This window comes from Simochromis diagramma, unplaced genomic scaffold (genome assembly GCF_900408965.1).
Source record: "Simochromis diagramma unplaced genomic scaffold, fSimDia1.1 OVJJ01000079.1, whole genome shotgun sequence".
NCBI lineage: Eukaryota > Metazoa > Chordata > Actinopteri > Cichliformes > Cichlidae > Simochromis > Simochromis diagramma.
Window position 1 is genome coordinate 1,343,512 of NW_024387075.1, and position 25,126 is coordinate 1,368,637.

Here is a 25,126-nt window from a genome sequence, read left to right on the forward strand (position 1 = left end):
CAGCAAGAATACCTCCTAAAGGGCTAATAACAAGGAATGTTTACAATATTATTATAAATATTAATATTTATAACCTGCTGATGTGGTAGACTTTAGAACTGCTCACTTTCACTTTGCTTTCAGTTTCTGTAACTCTCCCTCGTTGCATTTTTTTTATATCTCCATAGGAAATTTTTCTATGGAGAGTTCCTGCAGTTATTGTGGTTGTTCCACCATCCACTATGCAGCTAACTGGGCTAACCCCCAGGAAAACAAAACAGTTATCCTCTTCCTCTTTCATAACTTAAATTTAATGGGAGAAACGCTGATGCAGTACTATAGTAAGTAAAGAACATTTCTTTCACAATGGTAAGTAAATCCCAAAAGGAACAAAAAAAAAAAAAAAAAACCACAATTTAAATAAATCACACATCTTTAAAAATATGTCAGAAACTGGAATGCAAATAATAAATAAACAATAACAAAAGAAAAAAATCTGAAAACTCAGACATCATCTTTCTACAATAGGTTAATTTTGTAGAAGCAGGACTGTGTTGGGTTATATTTGTGCTTCACAGATGGTGACTGATTTAAAAAGAGCACCAACCTAACCAGCATCACAATCGTCTAATTAACTAGCCTAAAGCTTATTTCAGCTCCTCCCACACAAAGGGTCGCCACAGTGTATGGATCCAAGTATTTGCTTTGGCAGATTTGTAAATCAGAGGCTCTTCCTGGATTCATGTCACCAGGGATCTTTCTCATGTTAGATGAATCTGTCTAACCACTATACTATGGCACCACAGACAAACAGACCTGCCTGAAAGTGACAAAAATAGTCAGAAAACTGTGTTTTTAAGAGGCAGGTGTCAGGTAATTTCAGCTATCATCTCCTAAGTTAGCAGTGGTAGCACCTGCAGCATTCTTTCCTTGCAGACTGATATCTGAACTGCTCAGCTTGCTCTGGTCTCGTGGTCAGTCTACTGTGACGCAGCTTAAATGCAACTGTTCCTTCTTTGGATCAAAGTACTGCTGAACTGTGCTGTTTGCACCACTGTCGTGTGTATTTGTTTACAACTGTCCATCATTGAGACACAGACAGAGAAGGATGCTGTCATCTGTCTGTGTCTAGATAACATCTCAGACCCAACAGCTAGCTGAGATTTTACAAAAACAAACTATGGCTAATTCGTTCAACTAGTGGTACCAAATTTTGTGTCCCACAGACAAAAACAATTCTGCTTTATCTCCAAAACTGACATCAATCAGATACATGTTGCCCGTAAAAGATTATATAAATTTCCCTCTGCAGTGCTGTGCTGTTCCCACAATGCCTGGTGGGGTTCCAAACAAAAAGACCCCGGGCAGCCTCGACCACAGTTAACCATGTTAAAGAAACAGTGGAGCAACTCTTTTTCTTCTTTGTGCACTCATTTCTGTGTATTTCACTCACTCTCCCCCTTTCTTTTCTTCACCCCACCATCACTACCACCAACCTCCTCTCACACGAGGAGGTACAGAGGAGAGAGGAGAAAGAAAAACAGAGGGTGGGGGGTAGGCTCGAAGATTGATTAGAGGCAGAGAGGAGAAATGGTTGAGTTGCACACGAAACACAGAAGCAGCCAGAGATGACTCTATTCACACTCATTAAAGAGCACCTTTCAAAGACCTCCTTCCCACACAGATATATGGAAAACAATTGTTTCTTCTCTTAAAGGCACTCTGTCAGCATGAAAGTTGCTTTTTTTTTGGGGGGGGGGGGGGGGGGGGGTCCTGGAAAGACTCCAAACATCTTGCCGCACCTCACCAAAAAACAAAATCTCAATCTGGCAGACTTTCTTCTTATATACAATCACTCAGCTTAACTTTGATACCAAGTTTATCACCTAGAAAAAAATAAAAGGCGTACTGCTAAACGACCACTTAGACATCAAATGATTGGTCACTGCCTTTTTGAGCTTACCATGAAAACACATTTAAACTAACTTTAGCAATAAATCTCTCTTTTTCTGTAAGTACATTTATTATTGCTGCTCTTTTAATACATCTGACACTAATTTGACACATCTGACACAACATTGTCTTTGTCAAGAGCACTTGGTGAACCCCAAATCTACTACTGTTTTCAGCTCAAACAATTTCAAAACTGTAAAAAACACCAAACAGTGGCAACCTCCTGTCCCCATGCCAGGCTCCCACCACGATTTTGATGATGAAGGAATGAGAACAGGTGGCCCAGTGGCTCCAGACGCATTGACACGCAAGTAATCATCATGACAGGGGGATTTGGACCCGGAGCAGACCGCCAGAGGAAACATGATATCCCCTGACATCATGCTGGACGATTGTTTGTTCCACAATGACACGTTTTTCTGTGTTTGGGCACGCATTGCAAATACATAGGGTTTTTTAATAGTTTGTTTTTATTTTTTAACCTCTGACTATATCACATTTTCACAATACACAGTATTCTGAAGTGTTATGCATGAAAAATATTTGGCGTTATTTCCTGTGATTGTTAAGTGAAAGTATAAAAATAATGCTGCAAGAACTCCTTGGTCACATTTTCACTCCTACAGCCTGGCAGTTACCTACAGTATACAAACTTCACCAACACCAACAGAGGAAACTATCACAGTCCTGCCCTGAGTGCTTTCTAGGAAGCGTAGAGACACTACAATGAGGAGCACTGGGCGAAAAACAGAGAAAACGACTTTGGACAGGAACACAACTTCTTCCAGGATTTCATAATTTGGCCTCTTTTTGTTCTTCAATGTGCATACTGTAGACTTCTCTACAAATACCAGCTCAGGGCTCAGCATCTTTGAACTTAGTTAACTAAGCTGCCACTGATAGTGTATAAGCTCAACTTCCCCTCAACTAATCCCCTCGTAACGGTTTGCCTTGATAACCTTTTCCCTTCGTCTCTTCGCAGGCCCTTTGGCCTTTCCATAATTTCATCGTACATGTACAATGACAATAAATGGCTATTCTATTCCTCTCTTTCAGTTGGTTTTTCTCTGCCTTCTGCAGCAACTGGACCTTTAACCTTGCTCTATTTGTTATTCTCTTCAGTGTTCAAGTTCCTCCTCTCTGACCCTGGCTCAATTATTCCTTACTTGTTCCTTAGTGCGTCTTCAAAGAGTAAAGACCGCAGTTTTATAGCACTGGCTATGTTTTTTTCCCCTCATCGAACAGACATGCGGTAGCCTCCAGCTTTAGGACATCTCATCCTGACGCCAGCAGAGTAGCCCATCTCTTTTTTATTTGCCTCTTCAGTTACAAGAGAGACGATTGTTTAAGCAGAGCTGTGTTCCAGCCAAGACCTGCTATAAATCTGGGCTGATTTAGACTGCAGCAGCTTCCCGGAGAAGGCCATGGCTTTGGGCATACACTGAGATTTGATGTGCTTGATGGTCTGCCAGGGGATTTAGCTTAAGCTAGTGTAAGGATTTCAGTCATAACATTAATAACACAAATACTGCATCAATGTTGAAGCACATATAGTTACGGTTTGTGTGTCTAGGTGGAATACAGGGTAAAAAAAAATAAATCTTCTACCTGGCTATATGTATTATTCAGGGTTTTTTTACATTATTTTATTTATAAAAAACTGTAAGGCAATGAAATCCTAGAAAACTAATGTCATTTCGCACTGACGCTGTCCAGAGCCAGTCTGACATAAATAATGGAGAAAAAGACACACTTATGTTACATTATACACATTGTCCAACCACCCAAGATTAACACCGGAGCTACCAGCTAAAAGTGTATGCATCCATAAGCTCCAAGTAGCATATCAGCCATCAGGGCATTTGCAAAGCTGGTCAACGTCCTGGGAGGAGCTTTGGGATCAATGGGCCTGCCAAGCGGCATTAGTCCTCCTAGCCCACAGGATCCGTTTCTGCACACAAGAGCACAGGGACTTTAACTCTGATCTTATTTATGTGCACACAAAGGGCAGCACAAGGGGTCTTTTGGTGGGGCCTGTTCAAACAGAAGGCCGATGCGGATGGCTCTTTAAGGGGGCCGGCCTACATTGACTCTGGGGAAGAGAGAGTGGCTGACAGGTCAGTCTTAAAGCTTTAAAAAATGGGGCCGGGATCAAGGGGTACCGAGGAAAGGGAGAGAGAGGGAGCCTCAGCCTTCTCCCTCTTCTCCCCAGAGACCGGAGGGGGGCTTAAAAACAATGAGTCTGTGCTGTCGAGCTAAGAGGAGCCAAGAGTGAGTGCTGGCTAGGGGGACGTAAAGGCAGGGAAGGCTGCCTTGGCTGGTGGGGCACAGGGGATGGATGATCTAGAAAAAGGGCCTCCACCTTGTCCCAGCTGTCGCAAAACCCGGCACAAGTATGCGTCACATCTCTCCAACACTTTTGCCTCCTCAGGCCTCTGTCCCCTGTGCAGTGCTATATCAAGAAATGACCCAGCCCCTCTCCAGGCTGGCAGGGCAGGCAATGCTTTGGGGGATGAAGGGCAAAAGATCAAAGCCCTGAGGAGAGCACCACAACAGCTCCATCCAGCTGGACGCTTCACTCCTGTCACCTTAGTGTGGGGGGTGCTGACTAGGGAGCTGTTTTGTGGGTGGGGGTGGGTTTCAGAATCATAAACCAGCATGGCACTAGGTTGTATAGCATGTGGGTGTATATGTGTGTTTATGAGGGAAAGAAGGGGGGGGTTGGCTAAAGTCAGATGTGACACTGTGTGAGCCAAAGCAGAGATCTGTCATGGCTGCCATTGTTGCTTAGCAATGAGACGAAGACAAGGAGATAGATCCAGAAAAGAAGTATGCGGGGGCAAAAAACTAACAGGAGGAAGAGAAGAGGGCAGAAAAGTAGACTGAGTGGAAAGAAAACCTCAAAAAAGGTCAACATAAGTCGAGAGCCGGGCGCACGTGTTCTCTCAGCTCTGAATCCTAAGAAACCCACGTTCCTATATTTTTATGCACGTGCAACGCACATCTGCCCATGTGGTTGCGTGTGTGTGTGCGCTCACCACAAAGGGTTCCCAAATTCAAGCAACACAAAAAAAGTTGCCAAGTCGTTCGTTTTATGACTGCCACAACCCAAACGTGACCCACTCACCCCACGTCCACTGACCTGGAAGTTACGTTCATTTGGGGCAGCCATTTCCTGGGTCTATAAAGGAGAAAGCGGAACTGAAGGAGACCGGGGGTGAAAATGGAGGGGCAAAACCATTAACTGCCAGCACAATGACCGTAGCTGTGTCCGAGTCCAACCCAGTGTTTTGGAGAGGTCAACCTCTAAAGATCTGACAGTCCCACAAGCAACACTGAGCCTTCACTAAGGGGAAAACAGCCCTCTGACAAGACTACAGACAGAGGCGAAGAAAGTCTATAAACAGCTGGCTGCTCACAGACAACAAAGGAAAAAACTGCCAGAGGCACCCGCTTGCTTCCAATGAGTTAAAAACTGAGCCAAACTGAATGAGTTGCTGCTTTGAGAATCATGCATGATAATTCTGGTGTATCAGACAAAAAAAAAAAAAAACAGAAGATCTCCAACCTCAGCTACCGTCATTGGAACATTTCCTCATTCTTGCACTTCAGCTATCAGCCTTCTTGGTCCCATAGCATCAGCATCCAGCCCCAGGGGCCATGAGGTAAGGCCATGCTGGAGTCAGAAACTCTTGTCTGGGCACGACAGTCTGGCGCGGTTGTTCCTGGCTTGGAACAGATCTAGAACTTGAGGTCTGCCGGTAAAGCAAGCTCCAGAGCAGTCAAGGTTACATCAAGGACCAGACAGTCAGACTCAACTGAGAAACTCTGGCAAAGCTCCAATCTTCTTTTCAGTGCCAACTACTGCTTAAATCTAAGCTACGTTCAAGCCCAAGTCCAGTATGGCCGATAACATTCATGGTACTCTATCAGTGTTGCTGTCCCTCATCCCCAAGTCACCCCGTGGTGCTGTCCCAATGTTCCTGCAAGGGTTACCAAATATAAGACGTGGTTGGAAATAGCTCAGATTAGCCTTTGGCAAAGTCAACTGTGTGTTAAAAGAGGTGTGTGTGTGTGTGTGGCTGGATAGGAGACAGGGAAGAGAAAGAAACTCAATAAATAACAGCTAAGAATCACAGGTGAGGCACTTACTCTTACCCTTCGTTCACCTTCAATTTTTCTGATTTCTTTTGGGGTTTACTATATATCATCACTTCAATACTTGATAGTTCGTCCGGTGCTGTCTGACAGAGCCACATCTGAAGTGGTTATAAAAAACTATCAAGAATAATAAACCTATTTATATTTCAAAGTAAATGGAAGACCGTAAACTAAAGCACAACACAGCCTGGTAAGAAGCTAGTATCGCAGCTGTGTTATGTGCAGGTTGAATCCAACACTGAATTAGAAATCAATTCCTACTCAAAAAGGCACCTTACGGCGGAAACGCTTCTATGTCGAGAACCTCTCAGCGGAGTGAATCAGTTACACGTTGATGGTTCAGCTTCCTCTCGTGAAGCCCACACACTGAGATATAGATGCACATGTAGAGCCAAAAAAAGGGATGAGTATATTTAGCATCTCTTCCTTTTGATGTTCACCCCTTCTCCTCCCCCAGCCTGCATCTCGCTTTCGCACTCTCTCTCCCTTTCTAGTGCCATTGCTCTGCAGATAAGAAGCGCTTCTTCTCTCCCAGAGGAATGGAAATATCTGCAAGGACATTGTAAACACAGTAAACAGGGCACAACACCATTAAGTTGTCCGTGACTCAGCGCTGGCACAGACATCCTGAGCTGCTGCTGCTTTTAACAGGAGCGGCAGCAGCGGCACACTTGTCTTTAGGAAAGATGAAGCAATTTCAGTGCAGAATGGGAAGCATATTTGATGTAGCTGCTTTCATGTCACTATTCTTTGGTCTCGTTGACCCATAATGCCTTTCTGCAAAGTGATCCAAGTTAAGCTGATCTTTAGAAAAACTAAACCGCTTGATAGGTCAGCAGCCTTTCAAAGCACTAAAACAATGAGACGAGTAAAGAGATGCTGATGTGTGTTGTGAATGATTTTTTTCTTTTTTACTTTTTGACTTTAAATACTATTTAATAGACTTGTCGAACATTTTAATAGACCGGGCAGCAGCAGAACAGGACGAGTTGTATTTTAACTAAAAGTGTTTGGATCAAGAGTAGTTTGACAAGAAAGCATCAGCACTTCTCTCCTGCTATTCATCACAATTAGTGCAAGCATTGTTCTCAGGAAGAACACAACAGAGCACTGCTGAATTCAACATGTCTGGGCTCCTTCTCTTCAAGAGGAAAACTAAGACAACTGTAAGCCTAAACGGTATAAAGAACATAAAATCAATTGCTGAACATTACCATTTGCTAAATAAATACACCAGTTTTGTTTCAAAACAAATAATCACCGCTAGCTGAAAACATGGAATGACAAAAGGATTAGGTCCTAATTTGGTCTGAAGCACTTCCTTCATACTCTCTGTACAATGTTGCACGTTTCAAGTGGATCTGAACAAATTAGTGGTGCATCATGTGTTGCATCGGCGTTAGCCAGTCTGACGCTGCACTGAATGGTGGCTCTGTTGCAGAGCAGCGAGCCCTGAGCCGTCTGGCTGATAAAGAGCACGAGGTCAGCACTTGATGTCCCCTGGACATTGTCTTACTTTTTATCTCAGTGCTCTGTCAGTAGTCCGTTCGGGTAAAAAAAAGGAATTAAGGAAATGGAAAAACTACCATTTTTGTGTCTCATACCATATGACCTGACCGACAACTTTGCTGAGAAGAGACACAAAAACTAATTATTTGAATTAAAAACAGGTTATTTCAGGTTCTCGCTGCCTTTGTTCTCTGTGAAGTTATTTAGGTCAACTTTCCATTTATTAGTGATCAAAGATCAAGGAGTATCAGATGAAGTGTAGCTGGGCCAAAATAGCAGAGGCCCATCCAGGATATTATTCGCATATCAAATGAGAGTTCTACAAAAGCCATGGCTCATCTCTTCATGCTGCAAACACCATTCCTAATTCTTGCTGGTGCCGACCACACCACTGTGTATTTTTGTGCTGGAGTAACAGCTGTGAAGCAAAATGATACGGAAGAATTGACTCCAACCTACACTGGGCCACATGAAGGACATTTCACACTCCAGTTGCTCCTACTGAGAAGGCACCAGAAGGTAGATGACAGGTACAGCATCCACACATCATCCTGACTGCCGCTCCCTTCCTGAACACGAGCAGAGGTTAGAAGCAGTTCAAGGGTAGGGGGAGGATTTGTTTGCATTCCTGGGCCGTTTCTGTGCTGCCTAAGTGGTCAGACAGGTGTTTGTGCATCCTGGAGGCACATAACCTCTGCGTCCTCCTCGGAAGGGGGACAGGTCACTCGATGCGGGGGAAGGGAGCATTTGTGCACAAGGGGGGCGGGGGGGGGGCAAATGATCAAGCACACTCCTCCGTCAAGAATAGCCTTCACCCAAAATCCCAGAGGCAGGAAGAGGAGGAGGCAGGGTGCTGACACCCTACACCTGAGCCCGAGTGGGTAGTGGGGGCAGTATGCAAGTGGCATTTGAGAGACTGTGTAGCATCAAGCCTTCAAGTAGACACCGAAATGGTCACAAGGGTTTCATTCCAATAGCTAGTTCATTTTAAATGTGGTTAAAAAGAAAATCTCGAATAGGTTTGAAATTGGATTTGACATTCTGATTCATTTGTTTCAAAAAATAAAATAAAAACAGTCTCATCCCAAAATCTAAACATCTGCTCCTTGGCTAGTTTGAAAAAACAGGGCCAGCAGAACAACTAAAACTGACTTCTAATCAGCTTATCAGATAAGAGTGAGTAATAAAATTATATCACGTTTGCTAATCTAAATTAGTAGAAGTCACAGCGCCACACAGCTTGGTGTCAGAGGGGAAGCTAGCAGAGAACAAAGCCGTCAGAGCAGTGCACTGCTTGTATGGCTCCGTCACATACAAACTTGCAGGCCTCACTCATAAATCAATTCTATCCGGCTGGGGTGGCAGAAGAGAGCCAACACTAAATCCAATTATAAAAGGAACTGGCACCACTCAGCTTGATGACAGTATCCACCTTAACGCCCGAGAACGGCCGTATGAGGGGTGCCAGCTTCAGCTGTGGCACCAGAGACGAAGGCAAACAACAGGGGGGGAGATGTTGGGGGTACATATGCGCATTTATTACAATCAACAGGCTGAGTTGAGTGGTTCCTAGCTGGTGTGAGTATGTTTTTGTGGCACTCTGCCAGAGGCACATATCTAAGGGCTGGACGACGATCACCAGGCACCAGCTGAACCTTTTTATTCCCGCAACTGCTGGGCAATAAGACTGCACCCTGGCACCTGTCTCACATACACGCACACACCCATAACATAAAAACGAACACAACAGAGGGAAATGCAAGCGGCATGAGAGAGACTCACATTTGAGATGCAGCACCTGTCGAGGATTTGCTATGAATGAATGCAAATGTACAGGAAGGAGACACCTCTGATTTCCTAAAGCCACATGTCGTGACCTTTCTCTCCCTGCTACAGGATTAAGCTCATCTCAGAGTCCACCCATGCACCTAAAGCTGAGCGTAAAGTTAATGAAAAGTTATTATGAGTACTGCAAAGAGTAAAAAGCCTTGAGCCTTTTCCACTGCTCTAACTGAAAAAGGACCAAACAGCAACCCTATTATATGAGCATTTTCAGAAGCAAGTGTGTTTTTTTTAAACACCGCTCTAAAACGTGCTTTTGTCTTCGTTTAGCTGCCAAGGTTACAGCAATCAGTCGAGCATCTAAAGTCGTCAGCGGGAGGACACGCAGTCACAAGGGCCGCTGACTGATATTGTCAGGAGCTCTTTAGAAGTTTTCTCCAAATGCTGTTTATATCAAGTGAACACACTCTGCAGGAAATTTAAGTTCCACAAGCCACTGTATACAGTCCTTAGGTTGAAGGCTAAAGACCCCGGGCTACAATTCCAGTCTTGTTACCAATTGTAGTATAGAAGCAAGTAAGAGAGATGAGATTAATAGCAAGGCATGGACATGTGTGTGTATAGCGTGTGCTTTTAGCTGATCTGGGTCATATGTATAACCAGTATTTAAATACCTTAATATTGCATGCACAACAAACTCGACAAAATCCAACAAAAATCAACCTTTGAAATGAAATTTGATGAGTGAGCAATTCATTTCAGTTTGGTCTGTATGGTAACAGTTGTGCCTCTTGGTGAGATTGAAGCCATCCAACTAACAAAGTTGGATAAAGACTGAAAAATCAATGTGCAACTCTGGACACTAACCATCGTCTTAAAACAGTCTTGCATGCTGCTCCATTCAATAGGACTGAGTCCAGTCCTGGCTATGCTTTATGCTTAATTGAAGTTACTGCAATTGTGACCATTTGTGATGCATTTGCCCACAGAGAGGTGTTTGCAATCACCGCAAACTCCAAAATCCTAACTTCACATTGCTCAGCATGGATGATGTGCGTCGGTTGAATGCTGATTTGCTGACAAGTGGGCCGGAACACAGAAGGGCACAACAACGGAACAAAACAACAAAAAAAAAAAAAAAAAAAAACCCATCAAAGATAAAAAGAAAAAATACAATATCAAGAGTACAGACAGTGGCTGCAGTGTTTTCAGTTGTTTAACACTCAGTTTCACTTCGGCTCTTCGGCTGGCGGAGCAACAACAGAACAAAAGAGGCCCAGGGACAGTCTTTTTCTTAGAACTGATTCGCAGATACGCGTTTCTGTGTGTTGCAGAGTTTATAGGTGCAATATTCTAGCCTTAGCTGACAACTTAGCTCTCCACCTCCTAGTCCATATGTGGTCACTTCTGGCTCCAAATGAGCAAAATAGTGGCAGTCAAATGCTAATATCGAGCCTTCAAAACATGGAGGCCAGAACAATCAAGGCTGCCACAATGACTACATATTTTACCAACAGTCTGTGATGTGGACCCCAAAATTGTATCTGCTCTATTCCCAATGACTTCATAGCTTAGTAACAATGGACACTCTAGTAATCTGGCACCAAAGCGATACTCATAATGTCTTCCTTTGTCCATGCAGGAAATGGCATGACAAAACCTTTACTGGTAAACATTGTCTTGAATGCAGATATACTATAAGGATTGGCTTTAAGAAAACCACATAACCCATCACTGTTACCAGCAACAATCAAGTTGGACCAGCAATCAAATCCTTAGTTCTCATATAAAACAACAATTATGCCCATATGGGCTTGTAGCGTCATTGCCATTTCTGTCGAAAGAACACAGGCACACAAGCCCAAGGCCTCCCGGGTTGAAGGCCATATATACACAAAAATTACGAAAGACAAAGTCAAGCAAGTCTTTTAGAGAACCCTTTTGGGCCACGACTGATATGGAACAAGATCTCTAAAATAAATGTGAGCTAAGTTAAAATGAGGACAATGTGAGACGATGGACTTTGCCCAACATAGACTGATTTGTCTCTTGATGGCCAACGCAATAACTTTAGTAGGCGATTCTCAGAATAGAAACCCCATAGATCAACCACCTAGCAACAAAAGTGGAAAATCATGCTGACCCAATTAGTGTCGACTCTCAGCAGAATATTGTTATGGCCCGCTTCAGTTCACTACCATTCAGGCAGATGGCTCCCCTGGTTCTGGATGGGAGTTTTGTTGTTGTTGCTTTTCTTGTTATACTCTTCCATTAATTTTGGCTCATGGCCTAAAGGATAACTTTGGCCCCTGGGAGTGCTACCGTAGCTCTCAGCTCTCTTTTATTCTTCCTGTATGGCTATGCCTTTTCTTTTTTTTTTTTTTAAATGACAAAATATATGGGCTGTGATCCATCTATTGAACTTTTCAAAATACATTTAAAAGTACAAGGCACCAAAAAGATTTGCAATTCTCTGTTTTTCAAAACTCCATTGTTTACTTATGATTTTTTTTCCAGGATTTTCCAATAATGTGGCCCATCAGTACAATACTGTTTGGCAGCCGACACAAAAATCTCTGTACATTTTCCTTCGTTTTGAAAGCAACATTATAGTCAAGACATATAAAAATAAAAAGCCAGAACTCCAAGATAGACATTCACATGAAATTCAACCTTCCCAACAAGTATGAGCCAAATCACTTTAATACATCAGTATCATATCACTTCGATAAAGAGATCTGAGCTTCAAAAGCCTTGACAGACTCGACTTTTCAAACATTCCTTTAGCTCTTGTTGACCCCTGTTGTAATCACACTGCTTCATTCGAGACATTCAATGCATGTGATTAAGACAGGGAGGTGCAAGTTAAATCAGAAATCCAAGTACAACCTTGCAAGCAGACAACACCGAGATAGACAGCCTTTATTTGTGAGAAAGCTTTCAGTGTTTGGCCAGAGAAGAAACATGTTCATCTGACACTTTGTGCAGCAAACACAATCATGCATGCCTACCGACAGACAGTGGGTCAAATGAGGATTACTCTGCTACTGAATAATGTATTGCTACTTTAAGCATAGCAAGTGCCACATATAATTCCAACGAATGTCTCACAGTTTCCACAAAAAGCAGGCATGAGTTTACATTTGAGCTGTGATTTGACTGTTTGCTTCAGCAACGGTTAAGCCACCGTTGCCTCAACAGTCCTTTAGCCCTGTTTATTTTTTTTACCAGTCTGTAAATGTAATAAACATGAATACAACACTGTCTGCTACTTATTATAAACTCTGTCCATAAAACAATAGCAGACTTTTATGGCACTGACTCTCAATCAGTGCACAGTAAACAAGGCCCGTTATCAGGCCCTGCTAAGCTCAGCTCTATTCTGATGGCGTTGTTATGAAACAGAGTGGGAGTTGTAGTATTATACATAGCTGCCTGTGTGTAGGCCAACTCTTTAATCAGTCACTGTAATTGCCGGGATGGACTTTGAACCACAGACATATTTGTCTCCGCTTTTCATCCATGGCTAAACAACTCGGGGCCCGGCAGTGCGCGGCTCCTGTCCCAGCCCCGCAAGCAGCCAAGCATGGAGGAGGAATGGAGGGGTCACAAGAAGAAGAAAAGAGTTTTGGCTGAGAGTGGAAAGAAGAGGGAGAGAAGAGGAATAGAGGGGGTGGAGAGGTACAGAAAAGAAGGAAGACAGCAGAGTAGAGGCGGTGAACGGAGAGGACATGATGGTACACAAGTCCCTAGTGGCAGATTGAGTGCTTTGAGGAGCCCAAACAGAGCTCTCCTCTGAATACTAAGACTTTTCATAGAGGCAACACTGCTACAGAGATGCAAAGCCTCTCCTCTGAGGCCCCTGCGATATATGGGGGCTTTCAATTGCTTGTGCAAGAGCAGGTCTAATTGGAAGCTGAGGCGATATTAGAAGGGGAGCTGAGGAAAAGAAGAGAGGCAAGGAGAGGTGCTTGATTTAAGGGCCCATTGTTTTAACAAGTACATTCTGCCTCCTCCTCCTTTCTCCTCATGGCCTCCGCTTCAGATGCCCACACTCCACAGAGTCAAAAGGCGGCGTTTAGCCCCTCTGAACGAAAAGGGGCCGGGCTTGTTTTGACACTTTGTCCTTCTTGGCTTCTGTGAAAAGGCCGTTGCTTCTATGGGCCACTCGAGTTCATTAGGAAGTGCTGCTCTTTCAGTCGCGTCCCCATTCCGGCTCCAGGTTTCAATGGAGCCTCCACAGCCCTTCACTGTTTGTTTAATAAAGACCCTTACCACCTCCACAGCTACCTCCTCCATTTCCCTCATCACAAGCTTAGCTGAGTTGGTGCCTGCAGGGTAGGGGTCCACTGACAGAAAATAGCGAAGAACAAAGAGCGTTGGATAGGACGTGAAGAACAAGCGCAAAGACATATAGCAATGGTGGGAAATGAGGGAGAAACACTTTTCCCCTGAACCCATACCGAGCTTCACCTTCATCACAGCGGCAAAGCAACCACTCTCTTGCAGGTTATGTGTGTTTGTGTGTGTGCGTGTGTGTGCGCATGTGTGTGTCTAGAATTAGATTTCAGCTCTCGCACTTTCGGGTGACATCACTGTGCGTCAGTATCGATGGGACAAAAGTGTGAGATGTCACTCTAGAAGGGCAAAAGCACTCTGAGATCATATGAGCCCCAAGGAAGCTTCTCTCTGTGAGTGTGTGTCTGTGTGTACATGGAGATAATTGCTGTGGGAGAAGTAAAAATGGAGTGACTATATACCTGAGCTATTACAGACAGACAGTGTTTGCACAGTCACACATCTTAAACAATTGTTCTTATGTACATCAGCAAATTAATGAGAAATACAGCAATCGTGATTTGACAAAACTTTTTGCTTTAATTCAAAGAGTTTACTAAAAATAGTTCCTTAAACATTTAGATTAAGTGGCTCAAAAGTAACAAACTGACATAACTATACAATTTTTTTGATGATTTTAAAACCTCCAAACTATCTGAAACTTTTAGTTTTATCTTTAGTAAATGTAAAACAGGATCTGTTGAGTTGACTGATTCAGACATTTAAAAATGTTACGGTACATTTCTTTATCTTGAGGAGGTATTGGGGTTATTTTGCATTATGTTTTTGGTTATTATTCATGTATACAATGGGGGACAGCCCCGTCAGCTTTGCACCATTTAATTATGTCTGCACAGTGAAATACCATCACTCCAGAAACCTCAGAGTTCACTCTCCTGCTTCTATCAGAAGTACCATCAGCAATAAACGTAACAGACCCAGGTCCACTGGGAGCTCTACATGTCCATACCATAACACTGACTCTGCCATGTTTGACAGATGATACTGTACGCTTTGCTTTTCTACTCCACACTCTTTTCTTCCCCCCTTTCTTTCAGTCAACCTTGCATTCATCTGTCTAAAGAATTTTCTTCCAGAACAATGCAGGCATTTTTAGATGTTTTTTGCTGTTTATTCCTGATTTAAATCTAGGTGTAGACCCTCTGTATTTACACTCTCAAAAGGCATGCGTTGAGTGCAGACTCCGACAATGAAATGTCTACTTCCTCGACAGTTCTTGACCTCACTAGATGTTCTAAAGGATTCCTTTTTACAGCATCTTGCCAAGTCCACAAAGATCACTCTGCAATCATCCAATTTAGTAGCCTGCCATTTCCTTTGAGGCTTGTTGGTGTTGCTTTGCTCTCAAATCCATTCTTTGTTTTGAGGATTTAAAAAATAGTTGATATGGGCATTCCTAAAGCCTCTGCTCTCTTTCTGATAGGTCTTCTACCCTGTTAATAGCCTCCTTCAATTACATCCACACTGCTATCACTGATAGAAAAAAACAAGACCCCACATTTACAGTTTCCATGAACAACTATGGAAAACTCCAGACCTTTAATGTAGGTTTCAAACCAAAATGTGGTTTTAGTGTTACAGTTAGGTTATGGTTAGGTTTAGGCTGAGGGTTAGATTAGGCATTCATTTTTGACGCTTAGGGTTAAGGTTAGAGTAAGCATCTAGGGAAAACATATTTAAGTCAATGAGATGTCCTCACTAAGATATGAAAAGGAATGTGTGTGCGTAGATTTAATTCCATAGGTGGTACAGCATATGCCTGCTCCTGGTTGATTTGGGTTAAACTGCTGGGCATGGCTGAGCGTAATTACAGTCATAAGCCATTAATAACAGTTGCTCAGTTATGGTAAAATGTAAAAACAAAGGACAGAGGTAACAAGGATTGTGCTAGTGACAAAATTAAGACTACCAAGGAGTCACCCACAGGTACATCTTTGCAGGAAGTCTTTTAAATCCATTTTTGGCCTGGTGACAAGAACAGGAAAGGCGTTCACTTTCAAAACTCTCCCATGTATCCCTAATCAATAGAGCTCACTTTATTCTTATGGTTGTAAAGTAATTATAGAGTGAATTTGGGTGACTTTTATTTAATTTGCCTTTTGTTGTCATTTATTTTTTTTCGTGTGCTTTAAACGTAGGACTTAATGTTTAAAGAACTGACTGAATGTGCGTGGGGTCTAAGTAAACTCATATCTAACCCTAATCTTATCTAAAGCTAGAGATGGAAGCTGCGAGTGTGTGTGTTCCTAAAAGCAATGTCTGAACAGGTCATTTGTGCATGCAGGCATGTTGAGTGAGGTGAAGAGCCTTCATTAAAGCACCTTTTTAGAGGTAATCTAAGAGACAGCTGCTGTCTCCCATCTGCAGGACCCCCACTGGCAAACAGGAAGGGTGACTGAGTAATATCAGAGTATAAGGTGCTCAGCAGAAGAGGAACAGAAGATATGATCTGAAAAACATCAAAAGACGCTCTGAGCTGCTTTTTCAGCCAAAACGCTATCTTTTTAGAGTCTAATACAAACCAGGTTTACAGCTTACCCAAAGCATAAAATAGTCCAAAATATGATAGGTATTAACAGAAAAGCACAATGGAAATTTTACAGTACACTGTCCTCAGTAATTTTCAGTTTACGGATTAAAAAAGGACAGTTACTTGATATGCTGTAGTAGCCATTTAAAAGTAAATTCTAGCAGAAGAAAAAAGGTATTTTGGAGTCTGTGTACAAAGAGAGATGTTCAAATCCAGATCTTCTCTGCAAAAGGGGAGAAGACATGACAAAGACGAATGGAAAGGAAGCTAAGGGGGTGTGTGTTCAAACAAACTTGGTGGGCTGAAGATGAATCTTGTGGAGTACAACAAAAACCAGAGTCACGGCTTTGACATCAATTAAGAGAAAAATCTCCCTCAATCCATAAACCGCATTGATGCCGGGCTGTTTGTGAGCTGCCAAGCAGTCTAGAACAAAACATGTGCACGTGCACACACGCAAACAAACTTAGTCCATGACCTCAGCGTAGTGAATGAGGTCATATTCAGTTAATAAAGAAGCATGTCTTTCACTGTTTATAGTTATTTATATCTTCAACTCTCACCCAGTCTGCTTTCTGTCTACTGTCTAAATGGTGTGAGGAGGACAAAGACAAAGTGGTTCTTCTATAGTGTTGGCAAACATTAATCAAACAGAGAAACACTGAGCTCCTGTTGGAGACCATATTCCAGGCCAGATCCATTCAGTGCTATACTATAGTATTTATTGATAACGATGTATGTGAAATTGAGTCAAGATAAACTACAGTGGCTGCATACTGAGTATTGACTGAACATGTCCCCCAGTGTGGTTCACTGATGTATTTTTTTAAGTAAAAGATGTCCTATAGCAATGAGTAATAAACCACCTAAATCCCCCATTCTAGACCAGAAACAACGTCCCTTGGGGGTTGCATCAAGAAACGCATCCAACATAAAATTGGCCACATCAAAATATGCAGGGCAGCCTGCTGTGTTGACCTCTTATTATTATTAGCTTCAGTCCCGTTGACAGTTATTATTGCACTAATACATTTGTGGGTCTATTTATCTGTTAGGAAAGCAACGCTGCCTTACACATTTCCCTGAAAGTGGAATGCAGCTCATTGATCGATCATCAGATCTTTACTTGGCATCAGCAGCCACATCAAGCAGCGGTCTCTGTATCATACGGAAACTGCAAAAAGGTACAGTACATTCCTAGTAAATCTTAAAAAAAAAACAAAAAAAAAAACAAACACACACACATACACAAGACAACAAAGACATTGTCCAGTCCTCAAAACTTTGTCAGACGTTTCTCAACCCAAAAGCCATTTCAAAACCATATGTTTGTGTGGGCCCTGCACTCTGCAGTTAACCCATTAGACACGGTGAGTATACGCCTGCACAAATTTCCCTTCGTGCCCCCGCTAAAGACTGAAACCATGCAGACACTGGCCACAGACAAACGTCCTCTTTTTGTCTGGAAAGAGTGTCCCATGATGTCTTGGTTACCCAGATAATGCATAAGAATGAGTGGCTTATTTCAAATTCGTGGCTAAAACCAGATTTAGGGATGGCAAGAGGCCTTTCATGACAACAATCCATTGATGCCACAATCATTTCACACTAATGTCTTCCACCAAATTTGACAGAATGTCATTAATGTCCCTGTAGACATTTCCCTATGTCACAGCAAGAAAGGATGGAGAATTAAGTTACTATGGATCCGAACGTGTGAGTGACCTTCAGAATGTCTTTGTGTCCCTGCCCCCCTCCCCTGGTTGTGCTCAGACAGTGAGTCTCCAGCCCTGCTTATCTTTCTGTCCTCTACAGCAGACCCCCGCTGAGACAGAGAAGTAGAGTTTATTACAGTCCCCAATAATCTGCAACCCCCAAGGAACTCAGATTCATACTACATGGCCTAAAAAATGTATTTTTTCATTTTCAGACCTGTGTGGTGACAGGGCATGAATTTTATGTCAGAAGAATTATAAAAGACAGCAGATGCTACGAGTTTTGCACTACTTTCAGATTCAAAGAATCACTGTGAAACAATGATGGGAACTTTTTTTGTTCCTAGCACTTAAACATGAAACTAACATTTGTATTAAAACTTTTTTGCTGTCAATGTATCGATTATATCACACGGATGACCAATTTCTCAAATGAGTCACTTGGGGTTTGGTTTTGGGGTCCAAGGATTCAACAGTCAAGCACAGATTGTGATGTGCTTGACTGTTGGACAGACAGTAAGCCTGATCTGTTCACATATGTGTTACCTTATCAGTCAGAAAGCTATGCATTCTCATTTATGAAAAGCAGAAAAAAAAAAGTGTATTATGGTTGATTTAGTGAATCCCTAATCTATACAAACACATAGCTAAAATTAATATGTAGATAGAGGCAAGACTTTTGGTACTAAAACCTTTATGGTTTCCATTTGTACTTCACTGGTAGTCCAAGTGCTACTGGCCATCATGTTTGAGCAAGCTTTGGTTACATGGATGCAGACAGAAGGTGGAGAGCAAAGGAGGGCTGATATTTGCCTAAATGTGCTGGGTAACATAAGCTAGTGAATGGAAATCTTTCCATTTCCAATGGAAAGGACATGAAAATCGTGCCTCAGATATCTACTAACTATACTGAGAGTTCCCTAGCACCAGAAAACAAACAAACAAACAAAAAACTCAGTGGGTTAGCCATTGTGTTTCAAGACTCGTGGAATCACAGCTAGCAAAACATGTTAAAAATTCTAATTCCATAGCAAAACTGGTGAAATTCACTTGGCTTTGACAACGCCTGAATGTCAAAACTGAAAACCAACAAACCAACATTCAAGGAGTTTTCTGCTTTAAAATCACTGGGTAAAGCACAACCCACAGCTGTCAATCATCCATCCATCCATTTATCCAGTTCAGGATTGACACCTATTCCATAGGGCAAGAGGCGTGGTACAACCTGGACAGGTGCCAGTCTGTCACAGGGCTGACAATCAACTATATGAAATGTAATGCAAATCACAGAAACCCTAATTCTGCTGAGCTCATATTTGCTACAGTGGATGGAGCTGAATATTTTGATCTGACACAGCTTTTTATATCAGCTGATGCAGTCCTTCCAGGGATTTGTGTCTCCTCCCAATGATGAACTGGGGATCTTTTGCATGTTAAGCATACATGTTAACCATTACACCATGGATACAAATGAAATGCTAATAAAATACATTTTAAGATCTGTCCAACCTGGACAGATCTTAAAATATATTTTGACAGATCAAAGTCTGCACTTTAAATTCCACCAAATGTCATTACAAATATCACAAACAAAGACACACAGATCTTTTTAGCACGCTAAAGAAGCAGTAAAAGCAGAACAAGTCACAACTTTGGCACAGAGTTCCACCAGTGGATCATTTCTGCTGTTAGACTGGGAACCAATCTCCAGAGTGCTGCCAGCAGTTGACTTTGTTTGTTTTCTTGCTTGTGTGCTGTAAGACCTGACATGTGTAACACTGAATATTAGTGCGCTGAGCATAAGTGAAATGGGCCCAGAGGCAGTAGCATCATGTTCTGAAATCTGAAACGGCCCTGAAGACGAAAGCCACCCTCAGGGGTCTCTCTGAATGGAGTCAGGTCTTGCAGGGAGAGAAGCCGGTGATTTATAGGAAAGTAGAGGGACACGAGGAGAAAAAGGAGAGGGGTTAGAAGTCTGACATTTATCCTTACGAGAATGTTGGAAGGGGGGCTGGGAATCAAGTAATCACAGGTTACCTCCACTGCTACCTTGGAGGTGCAATTCCATCCCCTCAGCAGCGACAGACAAAGCACAGTGGGGGTATCAGGTGGCCCACTTTACCTTCCCCGGTGAAAGCAAAAGGCTGGCCTACACCAACCTAATGAGCTAGACCCGAGGAGGGCACACACAAACACACTCATTTAGGCCACAAAAATCAGATGCACTCATCTAACACAGCAGCTCTAGTCTCGCATCCATTAATGAAACTCTCAATTCCCCCAAAGCCCCCCAAAAAGCTTCTGCCAAAACAATCAAACCTTGCCAAGACTAAAGACAAAGCAGTCGAATTTACTGACCCAAACCACGGCCACATCCTCCACATCAACCATTCCCCGTCAGAGAAAAGTCGTCTACAGAGTGGAATCCGTACCGAAAACAACTTATGGCACGCCATCAATCTGTCTCTAGGCTGAGTTATTTGGAAATATCAACGTTGCAACACCATTAATACCAACACAATTACTCTGAGGACATTTAATCAAATGTGGTGTTGGAGGCATTTTGCAAGACAAAGCCATAAATTTTTTGCTGCAAATCCATGCCTGCAGGTTGTGTGAAAAGGCCACTAGTGAGACTGCATTTAAATATGTGTGTGTGTTTGTTGGTCCAGGATGAGGAGCGGCAATGTCAAGGGACTAATCAATCTGATAAGGCAATACAGGTGGCAGGGAAGGGCACAGAGGCTGGCAGACGAAAGCAAGCATGGGGCCAAACTCCCCACCTCCCCTTTCAGGCCGCTGTTCCTCCAACTGCCACCATCCACTGGTCTTAGGATTGTTTGACTTTCTTCTCTAAACTTCTACCTACTTCAAAAATCTGTGCCAAAATCATCTGCTATTTTATGAAACACGAATAAAGAACAGTACGACATATTTTATTACCAAATTTGTGTGTGCCATGCCTGCCATAATAACCTGCTGCCAACCAACTTTAGCCATTCAGCAAAACCAAAGTGAAGATGAATCCCTGACTAACTGGATATTGCAAAGTACATTTTTATGACTTTAAAAGGGGGAGGGGAATCAAATTTTTCAGACCAAATCTTTTTCTCGTATTTTACTGTCATCGTTGCCTTTCTTTTTTATCCTCTTTGTTTGGCTGCTGCAGCAAATAAGAAAAAAAAAAAAAAAAAAAAAAAAAAAAAACACTCAAGGAAGGAGGTTTTTTCTTGGATGGCTGCCCAGCTGTCAGATTCATACAGAAGCACCGTCTCACTTTAGTCCTGTTCATTTCTGCAGTGTACGGATCATCGTGTAAGAAGAGCATTTCATCCCATTCCCAAAGAGTCATGGATTTTACATTTTAATGAGGCTTTATTGCCCACACAACAGTGATCGAATGTTTGGCGATCTTCAGTGGAATGACACCACAGCCTCTGACTCAAACTGCAAGTCTGATTGATAGTTGATCAGTAAATGGAGAGAGCACAGTGGAGATCGTGGGAGTTTGTGAGGGGGTGTGGGGGGTTACTGTCCCAGAGCACATAATTAAAGAGTGTAACACTCTCTCCAGCAGACCATTAGTCCAACACAGCCTATTACTGCGAAGCCACTAGACTTAGCTGGGAAGGCATCTTGACCTCAAACACGTTGAGACTCAGTTACCCACACACCCACACTCTCAGTTTGATAAATTATAGCCCTGGGGCATCTTCTGTCAAATGGGACCAGCAGCTGGCCTTCATAATGTCATTTACTGTACACAGCGTAGAAATTATAGCCTTTCCCATTTTATTCATCTCCACATGAACCCATAATGTATATCTTAAAATACAACAGTCAAAAGGGAGAAACTCATATGTCGATGATAGACTGGTGCATCACTTGGACAATATTTATGGCCAAGATGATGAACATTTCATGGTTTAGACCCACTGGAATTGAATTTACTGTCCCCATATAAAGATGCATTTATCGATGTCAGGCTTTCATTCATCCTGGAGTTTCCCCAACCACTGGATGGCTGTGGTATGAGATCCTGCCCTCAAAGAGCCACTAGTCTTAAAATAATCATTCATTAAGTGCAAGTCTTAGCTGTCCGAGTCAAATTACAGTTTGAAAGCTATTTCAGAGCCTTTTCCACACTGACAAAAAAAATGAAAAAAATAAACCAGAGAGGAAATAAATACTAAATTTTTGGGATTCCCAAAAGGAAAGTGCTCAGATTTAAGGATCTTCAATTAAAGACTGGAATGCAAAACCACTATCAAGCAGAAGAATTACAAAGCACTGGAGCTGTGGTGTTTGCTACTCGCCACACTGGAAAATGCCAACAGCAGCAGCTTCCATTCATACCCAGTGCACAATGAAATGTTTAAGACATGATACAGGCCCGGCAGGCTTAATTGCTTTATGACAGAACAAGACTATAATCAAAGGAGCGCAGGCCTCCGCCCCAGATAAAGTGGGGAGGTGCAAGGAGGGTGGGGGCATTGATAACCATATCTGGAAGGATGAAAGGACCCGCTATATATAGGATGTCATCCAGGGTGACTTTTGTTTTCAATTGGATACTGACTCTTATCAGGTTGACATTTTAGATACAGTCTTCTGGTGACATTTAGAACTTGTTACAATTACACCAACCTCCATTTGATGTCCGACCAGCCAATTACAGATGTCATTTTCGCTATTCCTGTCAGGTAAATCTTTACACAGCATGTCAGAGTGTGCAGCACCCATGTGTGTATGACACTAAGCTCAGTGTGTGCTTGTGCACGTGTCTGTTCAGACATTGCCTCTGCTGGGTCCTTGCATTCCAGCGGCTGTTCTAACATGTTGTAAATACAAGGTGTTAGAGAAACATAGAAAGAGAGTAGTGGAAATATAGCAAATACTGCTGGTTATGGTGTGTCAGTGGGGGTGTGACAGAATCTAAAATATCATATATAAACAGCATGGTTCACCTGCAATCAGGGCGCAGAGGAGTGTGATCCAAATTTGCTTCTTTCTCAGAAGTTATCAGACAAATAAGAGCATGAAGGTCACGTGGCAATTACTCAAATGGATATTTGCACAAAATAAAAGGAGATTTTTTTAAAGCCACTGTGCATCAGCTTATATGCCAGCCAAAAAGCAAATATTCTCTTAAAAATAAAAACCCTTTCATGAGTTACATGACCAACTTTCAGCTTCTAGGTACCCAAGACAACAGACAGATTAGAAAAGCAACAACATCTGGTTGCTTATTCCAACATCAGCCAAGAAATGTGTCAGATCTGACAGAACATCCCCACCATTCACCCACCGCGTACTGTACCAGCCGACGTCCTCAACCTCCATAAAACACCAAACAGTAAATAAATAAATAAGACTGATGAAACCACATTTAAGCCTAAATCAAAGCGGCACGCTAACATTTCACACACGCGCACAAAATAAACAGGGTACGTGAAGGTAAACAAAAATAAAGAAACTAAAATAAGTAATAAAAATAATAAGCTTCACATATACGAAACGAAATGAGTGCTAAAAAAAATGAATATATATACACATTTTCACAAGTTTCAGGTATTACCATCTAAAGGACTGCTGCTACAGATCTGTGAGCTACAGGCATGTTTGTCAAACAAGACTTTAAGAAAACAATGAAAACACACTCGAGCACATTTTCCACTGTTTTAACCACCTACATGGCCCCTTCTCTGTTACAGGGAAACTTGGCTGTAGTTTGAATGCGCTTATGAGAAGCAGAAAAAAAACAACCAAAAACTAAATTCTAGTGCCAAATAACAGCGGTGCAAAAAAAAAACAACCTCCGTCCACCTCTTGCTCGGACCCACTGACATGCAGATTCAAGCCCGGTTCGCGCCGTTGTTGTCCGTGCATTTTCTTACCTGGACTCCGGCTGAGAAGCAAAGTTAGGAGGGCGCCCCACAGCACCGCGGCCAGCTGCATCGTGGACCCCGCTTTTTTCTCGCTTCTCTGGGCTTCCCTTCCCCTTCTTCCCTCCTCCTCCTCCTCTTCTTCTTCTCCTCTTCTTCTTCTCCTGTGCACAATTAAATATCAACGGGCTTCTTTTACAAAAAGACGCTCCGGCTTTCACCCTAACCTCATAGCATGACTGGCTTTTTATCCCCCTTTCTCTCGGCGACCTCCTCCGCCTCCTCCTCTTGTGTGCGATAACGCGACAAAACCGGGATTAAAAAGTTAACTCTGAGCTGAACGGCTCGGCTACGGTCTCCAACATGTTGTGCTGTGGTTCCCGACTCTGTGGACACGAAAAGGAGCTGTGGACTGTACCATGAGAAGGTTTAAGGGGGTGCTCCGTATGTATGATTCGGTTCCGCTAAATTAAAGTAAAGGTAATTGGCTGAAAATGATTTATTATTATCGTATAATAAGTTTTATGACAGAATAAAGCAATAGTCTCCCTCAAGTTCTTTCTTTTCTAAGTGTTATTTTTCTTCATACCACTTTCTGTTCCCCTATCCCGAAAGAAATCGAATCGACCAAAAAAAAAGAAAAATCTCTGCTCTCTGTGTCACATTGTAAAGTTGCGTCTTTTTAAAAGGCTGGTGGTCCACAGAGGCGAAAGAAAGAAAGAAAGAAAGAAAGAAAGAAAGAAAGAAAGAAAGAACAACAACCTGCATTTAGGGCAATGAGTGAACAGCTTTTTTCTCTTTAGGTTTCCTCATTCTTACTTTGCTTTCCTTTTCTCTCTCTTTTTTCTTTAGACATTTGGTTGCAGCACGGGGTGGGGGGGGGACTTCCCTGTTGTCACTTCAGTCATTGGAGGCAAATGACAGAGCAGTGGTTTTTACAGTGTGGTGTAATGACCATGAGATGAGGTCATTACACAGTCATTATTCAGTAGGCCTACCACAGATTTGCAAAAGTTGCCGGAGGGAAGTAATGGCTATATTAAAAGGTAATTAATTCCAAAATAAGGTCGCTGTGGAAGCATTATTTCTTTCCCCTGAATTAGCTTACAAAACGTTCCAGTGGGGATGACATAGTTACACCACAAATTGATACCATGCAGTTCTGTCCAAAAAAAAGGTCACAAAACTCATTAGGAGACACACATTGCACAACCCTGTGGTAACATGAAAGAGATTCCACCAAGCATAGAGAA

The 25,126-nt window shown here is 42.5% G+C and overlaps 1 protein-coding gene across 3 annotated transcripts in view; it reads right to left on the bottom strand.

The window, feature by feature from the left end:
- Window positions 1–24,249, bottom strand: part of lrp4 (low density lipoprotein receptor-related protein 4) — a 111,774-nt gene extending 87,525 nt beyond the window's left edge. Inside the window, exon 1 of one of the 3 annotated variants that reach the window (XM_040045572.1) lies at window positions 23,886–24,249. In XM_040045572.1, coding sequence (XP_039901506.1) covers window positions 23,886–23,946 — 61 coding nt within the window. In that variant the 5' untranslated portion in view covers window positions 23,947–24,249. The remainder of the gene's footprint in view (window positions 1–23,885) is intronic. The other 2 variants (XM_040045573.1, XM_040045574.1) reach the window with 2 other exon arrangements.
- Between the last annotated feature and the right edge of the window lie 877 nt (window positions 24,250–25,126).